The sequence below is a fragment of the Mustela putorius genome, unplaced genomic scaffold (assembly GCF_011764305.1).
Source record: "Mustela putorius furo isolate JIRA1106 unplaced genomic scaffold, ASM1176430v1.1 tig00003853_pilon_pilon_pilon, whole genome shotgun sequence".
NCBI classification, from domain to species: domain Eukaryota; kingdom Metazoa; phylum Chordata; class Mammalia; order Carnivora; family Mustelidae; genus Mustela; species Mustela putorius.
In genome coordinates, this window is record NW_025422005.1 from 64,098,476 (window position 1) to 64,109,544 (window position 11,069).

Here is an 11,069-nt window from a genome sequence, read left to right on the forward strand (position 1 = left end):
ATGATTTGTGACATGAACTCATTTCTTATCAAGTATACGGGAAAATTAAATGCAAATCTTTGCATCTCAAGACAAAGGTAAAATGCTCCCTTGAAAAACAAGCAAATTAAAAAATAAAAACAGGGACGCCTGGATGGCTCAGTTGGTTAAGCAGCTGCCTTCGGCTCAGGTCATGATCCCAGTGTCCTGGGATGGAGTCCCACATCAGGCTCCTTGCTCGGCAGGGAGCCTGCTTCTCCCTCTGCCTCTGCCTGCCATTCTGTCTGCCTGTGCTCACTCTCTCGCCCTCTCTCTCTCTCTGATGAATAAATAAAATCTTTTAAAAAAAAAATAAAAAATAAAAACAAAATAGAGCTCTACTCATCATTTTTATTAAATGTAATAATCATTTCTCTCAGCACACATACCTAGAATATGAATAAAAGTTATAATATTTTTAACTTAAAAATGTTCCATAATGTATAAACATAAATTCAAACTGTATTTTGAAATTCTGGCTTTAAAACTAAAAGCTGTTCTTAATGATTTGAAGTTTCCAAACTCTTATTTTATAATTTGTTACTTCCTAGGAATTTAGTTAGAGAGAGTTTTATACTTAATTTCAGGAAGGAGTAAAGTAAAACAAGTCACCAGTAAAAGGAATATTCACCATAAACAGGCTAAAAGCCAAATTGAATCTTGTATATTAATCTCTGTTTATTAAAAAACAGAAGGCTTAAATCTCCAATTCATTCCCCAAAAAAGACGTCATAAAAGAGAGGTAGACAGGCAATCATGTGAAACAGGAATAAATTTTTAAAGAACATTCTTCAGAACCTAGGGGCAAACCTACCACTTATAATATATAAAAATACATCCTATGGTTATATTCTATTTTTTTAAAAGTTCCTTTAAATCTTACTTAGACCATTTAAACATATCATAATAACGTACAGACCCAAGAAAGGTTCACTTACTAAAGTGAAAACTATTGCCAAACTATGCAGAGTAAGTCCCTGGAGGAACACATAGGGTACAGAAGCAACAGCAGTTAAAAGCCAAAGGACTAACCACATAGCCCTATTAGAGGAGAACCAAATGATAAATTATAATAATTGGCTAATTACAAGAATAATACCTGTAAACTTGATATAGCAAACCATTCTTTCTCAGACTTAATTTAATATACTTTTTAAAATGGTAATATTATCAAGTTGCCTTAATTTCCAGATGAAATCCAGGAATTAAATTAGAGTTCCTGTCAGCTTCTCAGACTAAAATGATCTATTTACATAGAATGTAATATATCTTTGTTTTCTGCGTCATTCACTGCTTCCTTTCTGCTCCTGCAGCATATTACACATATCTCTACTTGCTTTCTATTGCAAGGATCTGAATCCTGCAACGAGGATACTATTATGACCAGCTAACAGCCAAGGAAATGGGCTTAGCATGATGAAATCACCACTAACCCAGGTTTCAAACTCAGATCTGGTTGCAAAGCTCTTTCCACCCTGCCTCAAAGAAGGAGAGGAGCACAGGACTAAATAAATCAAAACTAAATAATTGAACTGAGTGCAGTTTCTTCTATAACTATGTTGGTAGTAGCAAAACAGCTCTATCATATCTGACAAACCAAATGTGGAGAACATGTATCTGGCTGGAGGCGTGGGAATTTTTTGCCTAGAATCTGAACCCCCTCATGTAATTAGGAAATATCCCACTTTACGAGTCTTCATAGAAGGCAGAAACCACCCCCACTTATAGAAGCTAAAAATGCCATAGTCATTCTTCCTGTCACCCTTTTAGCATGAACACAGGCACTTTAATCTATGTTCTGCCAATATGACATTTCCACCAAGGACTCTAAATTAAGAGCTAGAGACAGTAAGAACCTGGGCCAGCAAAGGCTGGATTTTGGCAGGCAGCAGCAGCAACATTAAGTTTCCCAAGATAATGGTAGCAGCTATGCAGTAGCAGAGTCTAACCAGCAACCTGTGGCAGCTTTATTGTCACTGGGTGATTTTATGCCATGATTTCCAGATGTCTTTCTTGCTACCTAGTCTAACATGTTCCTGGCTACATATAGCCTTCCCAGCAACTTGGAGAGCTAATCAATATGCTTTCAATAAATTACTTTTCTACTTGAATCAGTCAAAATTGCCTACAATTAAAAACCCAGACTAACGCATTTAATAATTAAATAAATGACACTAAACAATTATACTTTATCAAATCTTTTTACCTTATAAGGTATTGACTGTTGTTTTATATAATTTTATATAATTTGCCATCATGGTCTTAAGTAACAGCTACTTTATACATGATGGTATGTGTTAACAACAATAAAAAACCCTTCAAATCAGGCTTCTTCAACTCTTCCAAAGCAATACGAAAATGCAAAAATAATAACAATTGTCTAAGGTTCATTTTCACTGAAGCTCAGAGTTAAGCATTATTAAGAATTCTTACCTGTCAGGAATACCTAGCCTCTTGACACTTCTGTAAACAGAGAGAGTATTTGCAACATGTCGATAATTAAACCAGAACCGGGATGTACATACCTAAAGTATTAAAACAAATATATTATTGTTATGAATCAAAATAAGCCACCAAGTTATAGAATTATCTCTCTTGAAGTAGGATTTAGAGATGCCTTAAAAAAAAAGTACATCATAATATAGGCTTACAAACAGGAAAACATATAAAGAATTGTCAATAAAACCAAGCTCTCCAGAAAGAGGTCTTTCATAACTGCTATTAAATAAAAAGACCATTCAGCTTAAGAGAAACCAAATCTTTGGGGAATTTAATCAAATACTGAACCAACTTAGTTACTCTCAATTTATGTGATTCTATAATGTTCCTAAGTCTAAAAGATTAAATTCTTTAGAATCAAAGGCAATGCCCATAATCTCTTCATAGAATAGAAAATTAACGATATTGGGTTATATAATATTCCTTTCACTCTGGACTGCTTCCTAATTCCAGTTATGAAAAATGCTAGATAGATAGATTAACATACAAAGCACTTTTACATGCACATAAGAGAATATATTATAAAGAAGCTGTTGAACCAAATAGAAAACTAGAAACAATCCAAAAAAGTTTTACATTTAAAAAAACAACAACAAACTGATTCCTAAAAATGATACCAAAGGTATTGGGCAAACTTAACGCTATGCCTCAAAAAATCAGCCCTATGGGAAATCCATTCCAAAAAGCATACCTAAACCCCCCAGCACCCTCTCAGACTCCTACCACATGCCTCTCTGCTGGTCATGGGTATAATGACAGCTTTGAGAATCACATAAATGTTCCTGCCCCTGCAAATGGAAAGGAACTACAAGATTTTTTTATTAAAATGAATTTTCAACCTGAAATCCAAAAAGGAAAAGACTATAATTTTTGACTACATTAAAGTGTAAAATTCCATGTGTCAAAAATACCACAAAGTCCTAAGTGAAATTAAAAAAAAACTTGAAATAATTGTAACTCAATAAAAAAAAAAGGAACCACCCAATTTTCAAAAATGGGAAAAAGATGAAACCAACCATTTCATAATAAAGGTATTCAAAATGGACAATAAGCTATTAAAGATGGTCAAGTTTTACCATAATTTAAAAGACACAAATTGAATTGATGAATATTTAAAAGCCCATGACAATTCATAGTATTGACAATTGTGTATGGAAATAAATAACTCATATCTTGCTGTTCGAAATGTAAACTAATATAAATCTTCTAAAGTGGTAATTTTAAAGATATATCAAGTTTGAATGTATATTAATCTTTTGATTTAGCTTATATAAGTACACAAAAATATGTAATCAAGAATTTTCATTATAACATTGCCTGTACTAGCAAAAATTGAAATCAAAAAGCTAGAAATCTACAGATTCCATAACTTGAGTAGAACCAGTTTAATTTCTATCTGAATTAATCATAACAAAAACCAGTATATTCAGTGCAATCTACCACATCCAAAAGGCTTTTCTTGCTATTATAGTATTTCAGCATAAACCTAAGAAAACTGCCTGCCTTTTAACCAGCAATTTACTGAACATGAAATGAAGGTGGCAAAAGAGTAGGGACCAAGAAATAACTTAATATAAATCATTCATATTCTCAAAATGAAATTTAAAAAAAAAGCCAGTGGTAAGACAGCTTGTGATATGGTCCATTAGTCTTTTTAAAAGGAGAGAGGGATAGACACAAATGTAATTATATGCATTGGAAATTTCTGAAAGGATGCACAAGAAAATAGTAAGTGATCATAGAGAATAAAAATGGGAATCAAAGAAGGGTACAAGGATTTTTCAGTTTATACCTTACTGTACTTTTTTTTAACCATAAGTAAGGGTTATCATCATAAATTTTTTTTATTAAACAGGAGCAAAAATGATTTACTCAAAGCAGATCTTGAAACTAAAAGGGAATCCAATTTTCCTTCTATCTCCCTCTGGTGGCGAAAGTTTCTCAGTCACAGTACAATGGCAAAGGGGTATTCCATTTACCTCTGATCATTTAGTCACGACAAAGTAATTCAAACTGGTAGAGAAACATATATTTTTAAAATCTGAATTACATAACATTGAGAAAAATGCATGTTTGGTACTTTCAACTTGGCCCTGGTCAAATTTCAAGATTTTCCATTTAAGAAAGCACAATTCACTTTAATTCACTTCGTAAAGTCTCACTTTACGAAGTCTGAGTTAATATGTAAAATATTGCACACAATACAAAACTGCAGTTGTTGTGAAATGCTCAGTAATAATTCTTTCTCATCCTCATTTCATTCCTCATCTGAGACACAAGTTACTGAGGCTGAAGAGGGGCTCAGTTAGAGGCTTCCCAAACAAGGAAAGCTTCATGCGTGTGCAGTTTAAGCTAAAAGGCTCTTATTGTAAAAGATAAGCCCTTTGGCAATTAGTTGTCTGAACATGGGCACTTACTCCCTTTCTTAAGAATTCCCATAGAGAGACTAGTCATTGAAGAGCCCTTAGTTTCTGAAGAGCAAGTTATTCTCCAGAATTGCTGGATCATGGCCTGTCTCCTGATTAAATGTCCCTCTCTTTTAACTGGTCATCAAAAACTTATCTCCTTATCTTGAGCTGCTTTTGTTCAATTCCTTCATAAAATCTCTTTTGAAGGATAACATATAGGTGTTCTTTGTGGAAGAACAACAAAATGACCCATGAGCTACCTTCCTTTTTCACAAAAATTTGCTTCCTTTCCTGCCTCATTTCCTCATTCTTTCTTCCAGTCAACCCTTTTCTACAATTTTTTCATGAAGTCAAATTTATTATATCTTCTAATCATGTGAATGTCATTAAATAAATTCTCAGCAGTGAAACTATTATCCAAATACTTTCCAAGTGCGAGAAAAACAAACTGATGATGCGCATTCTAGTAAGGAAATTAAAAATACAAATTTATAAATCCAGATAAATTAAGATGGTAATTTACGCCAAGACAAAAAAAGGCAGAAGAAAAAAATTGGCCAATAAGCAAACCTCACTAAAAATCAAAACAATTCAAATTAAAACAAAATTTAATTTGTTACCCAGCAGTTAAAAAGAAATGGCAGGGGCGCTGGGCGGCTCAGGCTCAGTGGGTTAAACCGCTGCCTTCGGCTTAGGTCATGATCTCAGGGTCCTAGGATCGAGTCCCGCATCAGGCTCTCTGCTCAGCAGGGAGCCTGCTTCCTCCTCTCTCTCTCTCTCTCTGCCTGCCTCTCTGCCTACTTGTGATCTGTCAAATAAATAAATAAAATCTTTAAAAAAAAAAAAAAAGAAATGGCAAAGGTTAATAATACACAGTTGTTCTGCAATTAGAAAAAAAGAGGTATAGCATTTCTAGAAAGCAATTATGCTCCATAACTTCCCAGCCTTATAGCTTAGGAATCTATCCTAAAGATTAAATCAGTCAAGTTCACAAAGGTGTATTTTTACGGCTGTCCAACATAGCCTTGTTTAAAACAAAAAGGTTAGAATCTAAATGCCCATGAACAAGAGATTACAGTACATTCATAAAATACAAGGTAATAAAGACTTTGGAAATGATTATGCATCTCCATATTGACAGGGGAAGATCTCCAAGATATACTGCTATGGGATGCAAAATAACAGGTATAAGATGACCCTCATTACATAAAATCATTTATCTTTAGGCTTGTATATGAAGACAAAGGCCAGAAGAATCGAAACGTTAATTCTGGCATGTGTGGGACTTGAAGATATTTTCTTTTTCTTTTAAACTGAGGTGAGAGTAATCTAATATAAAATTAATCTGTCCCCTCCTAAACTTTTCTATATAATTTGATTTTCTATGATGATCATTTATTTTTGTGGGCAGAAAAAAAAATTTTTAATAGCCTAAATAGAGATTTATCTACAAACTAATATTATAGATAAGAAATACAATTACTAATTTCCATCATTAAAATAATTGTACATTTTATAAGATGCTTCTTTTAACAATAGTATCCCTAATATATTCTTATATTTATTTACATATCACCACTTGACAATACACTGAAACCCTAGAATAGTAGTTGATATAGTCAATTTAAAATGTAGCCAATTCAAATTTAGGAATTTCTTATAAGATAGGAGAAAATAATTTTTTTAAAATATTTGATTGACAACACAGAATTTCTCAGAAACATAACTAATGTAAACAACAACATATACCTTATCAAACATACTTACTACGGCACCTGGGTGGCTCAGTTGTTAAGCCTCTGCCTTCGACTCAGATCATGATCCCAGGGTCCTGGAATTGAGCCCCACTTCAGGCTCCTTGCTTGGCAGGAAGTCTGCTTCTCCCTCTGCCACTCCCCCTGCTTACGTGCTCTCTCTCTTTCTCACTGTCTCTCTCTTTGTCAAATAAATAAATAAAATCTTTAAAACAACAACAACAACACAACATACTTACCAAAACAGCCCAGTTGTTTGTATGGCCACTTCTAAAGAACTGTTCTGCTTGATCCTACAAGTCAAATAATATCAAAAACATTAGAAAAGCCACATTTCTGAGAATAAAGACTGAATAAAGAACAGTTAAGATTCATGGAGTCTTTGGTTAAAATGATAGTAAGTTATCATTATGCAAATTTATAAAGGTTCTAGTATTTGATCTTATAAAGGACATATTTTGTCCTTATAAAGGACAAATTTTAATTTTGTTGGGGGACATGGAGGAGAGCTACTTGTTTTAAAACAGTTTATCTCAAACACAACCAGCTCTTCCTCATATGCTTCTAGTTTTCCATTCAGTCTTCAAATTGTGAACGACTGACTTATTTTCATGTCCTGATTCTACACATAACAATTAATACCCTTCTTATTGAAGTCTCATTCACTACTTCCTACTCTGTGCTGGATGTTTCCAGTAACTTTATTGAACACAGCAATATATGTGATTGAGCACATTCTCTACCATGCCTCCATGTACCATTTCCCTACTCTGTTAAAGTCTGAACCATATCTGCCATTGTAACATCCAAAAATATCAACACCTAATGAATATATTTACTATACATTAAAATTACAGTGAATATAAACCTTAGTGACCCCAGATCTGCTACCAAACAGTATTAATTATGAGAGGAGTCATACTGCCTGGATTCAAATCTGGACCCTACTATATACTAGCTGTAAAAGCTTAGGAAAGTTTCTCTATGCCTCCATTTCTCCATCTATAAAATAGTAATATATTACCTGATACACAGAAGGTACAAAAGGTGACTGGAACACAGTAATTGCATAACAAATGTTAGGTGTTTTAATTTTCAGCTGGCAAGAAAATTTTAAGGACAATAAAACAAAAAATTCCCTCATATACATATCTATGTATTTTTTAACCTTTCTCAACAGCTGTCTAGATGCAAAATAAACAGTATGCTATAGGGGATAAAGCATTAGTTTAAAAATTTGAAGATTTAGCCCAAATCCTAACCCACACATAGCTGTGAGACTGGGATAAGTCACTTAGCTCTTTAGACTTGAAAGTAAGATCTGACCCAATAATATCAAATATCCTGTCTAGCTGAAAATTTTTACATCAAGACTTCGATGAAAAATTTGTTATGGCAAAACTCTTCTGTGATTTTTTTATTTTTTTGTTTTTTATTTAGACAATACAGGCACTGCAAAGTTACTTATTCATTCTACATATAATGAATGGAGCACCTATTATGTGCCAGTTACATGTACTGTACAGTGATACAAAAATCATGCTGCTTTATCTGAAGAACCCCACAGTTCAATAAAGAAGCATGCAAACATGTTACACTGCAAGGTAACATTAATTCATTCATCACATTCATTGGGTGCCATGTGCCAGCCATTGTCCTGAGTGAAGAGAATACAATGAAGGGCAAAAATAGTCATAGTACTTGCCTCCAAAGAGGATATTATCCAACTTGATAGACACACATTAAGCAGATGAGGGCAAACTATAAATTCTATAGCGATAAGATACACAGTATCATGAAAAAGTACAATAGACTCCCAGATAGACCTGACCTGATTCTGGCTGTGGGAAGAAGGAAGGCATCAGTGAAGTCTTCCTAGAGAAGTGACCTTTGCTTAGTATTCAAAAGATGAAGAGAAGAGGGAAGATAATTCCAGATAGAAGGAACATCCTCCCTAAGGGAAAAAGGAGCTTTGAGAAACTAAAAGATTAGCACAACTAAAAGTCCAAGAAAGAGAAGAGTAGGGCCTTACTCATGGGTCATAATGAATATTCTGTTTGCTATCCTTAAGAAAACATTAAGGTGTTTATGGGTGACAGGATCTGATTTGCATTTTTAAAAGTTACTCTGGCTGCAGCTTAGAAAATAGACTGGAAAGAAAAAAGACTTGAAGCCAACCAGTTAGGGAGCTACTGGACTCTTAAGTGAAAGATGCAGGAATAACAGATACTACAAAGCATATACGGATTATAGTAGATGAATGCTACACTGGCTAAGTGTACAAATTACAAGAGTATAAGCAAAGCAAGGGATAAGGAAAGACTCTACAGAGGTTATGTTTTTATTACATCTTTATAAGAAGACATAAGAAATAAAAGGTATAAAAAAATCATGGTTAATGTGAAAAAGCACAGAAACAACGTAACTACAAAAAAATAATGGTATCAAAAACGAAGTATACAAGATAATCCACTAAAATAAAGGAGAAAAATAGCAGAACGTCTATTCATATTTGTATTATATAAGAATATACCTTATAAATATTGACTATATAGATTACCAGCAATTCATGGATACAGCGAAAGGGTGCATGCACCATCTTTTCTAACTGGAGGATATGTATTCAAAAAGTTTAGAACTCATTGGTCTAAACTCAAGGTACTTAGGTGGTAGAAAGAACAGACTCCAAAAAGAAGATCAAAGAATGGGCAGAAACCAGATTATGCTGTTTAAATAAACTTTCCTCCCTGTGCAATGGGAAAACACTGAAAGGATTAAATCAAGAATAACCTGACTGGGTTTGCATTTTATGAAGACTAATCTAGCATTTAAGTGAGGGACTTTGGAAACCTGGGGGAAACAAGATAGTTCTTGCAATAGTCTAGGTAAGAAATGAGCAAAGCCCACACTAAGCCGGTGGAACTGGAAAGGTGAAAGCAATTTTTAAAGCTCAGAACACAGAAAGTAGTGATGATCAACACACGGGATAAAAAGAGTTTATTAAAACAAACCGGTTTCTGACTTAGCAGCAATCCTACAGGAGGTGGGCTAGGCAGAAGATGAAACTTCGGACATCGATTTGCAAATGTCGGTTAACCATCCCGGGCCCCTCGCCAAGAGGTTAGGAAGGCCTGAAACGCGTACTGTCCGAGTACTGGATAGAGTAAAAAAGCTTTATCAAGGCCAGAACGTCTTTTGACTCCAAAATGAAACACCGTACCGGTCTGACTCCTATCAAAGGGGAGCAGGGTAGTTTAGCAGGAGAAAAGTAGGTGCTTCACTTTCGTGCTCACGTATCAACTGCTGGGGACTGCACACTCGTTCGAGGAATGGATCAGATCCTCCCCCGTCTCCTGAGATCTGATTCTTTAAATTCGTCGTTTTAAAACGGCGAAACAGGTCGACAGTGTCCTATCCCATTCCCGGTGACACCCTTCCCACACACAGCCCAGTCGGCCTTAGTAAGACGCTGATGCTCCCCTTCGCTGCTGGGAATCGGAGCCACGACAGAGCTGACCTCCCAGGGCTCTGTCGCTCGGAGGGCCTGACTCCTACCTCGATCTGACTAGCGGCCAAGCTGCCGAAGGAGAAAAGCAGCAACCCTGCCAGGGCTGTCAAACCCCTGCTGAGAAAGCAGGAGGCCACCATGTTTCCCGGCTTCAGCTTCCCGCACCTGCGGGGGCGGAGCGAGTGCCGTAAAGCAGCACGGCGGCTTTTTGCGTGGCTTTTTTTTTTTTTTTTTTTTTTGCGACGCTAGCCCCACCTCCTTGAGGTCCGCCCTTCGGCAGCCTTTAGTAAACAGCCCTGGCACAGAGTTGAGATTCCCCCGGTGGCCGGGGCAGGGCAGTTGGAAGACTTTCATCCTTTATCTTTAGCTGCATGTCCAGTTTTTGTATTGTAAAATAGATACAACGTTTGAAAAGTTGTTTGAAAGGTGAGGGAGAAAAACCTGTGATCCCGTAAACTTTAAAAAGGTATTTACTATTCTGCCTAGCGCTGCCAGTTCTTTGAGTATGTGAAGCTGTGTGTGAAGCGAGATGGTGTAGGAAGTGCAAGCCTTTGGGCACAAAAAGATGATTGATTGGATTAAATGGAAAAATGGGTGGTTGCTACAATTAACAGGCTTGCGGGCTATTATGAAAAGCTTGAACATGGAGAAATTGTTCAAATTTTTGTTTCTTCTGTAATTATGGAACTAAAATGGACTTCAAAGAGAGTCTGAGGGTTTGATAAGATCATGTGTGTTTGTTCCATTATAAATGATTCAATTTTGAATCATTTTTATCTAGCATGACAAAAGCATGTTCATGCTACTTCGCTTGAATGGTAACTTCAAATTCCACCCCTTATTTTTGCCTCAAAGTAATTACCCCTCCACTGGACAATACAA

General features: G+C 35.5%; 1 protein-coding gene across 1 annotated transcript in view; it reads right to left on the minus strand.

The window, feature by feature from the left end:
* Positions 1–10,389, minus strand: part of PIGK (phosphatidylinositol glycan anchor biosynthesis class K) — a 125,447-nt gene extending 115,058 nt beyond the window's left edge. Inside the window, exons 1-3 of the mRNA XM_004758167.3 lie at positions 10,235–10,389; positions 6,919–6,972; positions 2,452–2,543 (exon numbers count right to left, since the gene is read on the minus strand). Coding sequence (XP_004758224.1) covers positions 2,452–2,543; positions 6,919–6,972; positions 10,235–10,327 — 239 coding nt within the window. The 5' untranslated portion in view covers positions 10,328–10,389. The remainder of the gene's footprint in view (positions 1–2,451; positions 2,544–6,918; positions 6,973–10,234) is intronic.
* Between the last annotated feature and the right edge of the window lie 680 nt (positions 10,390–11,069).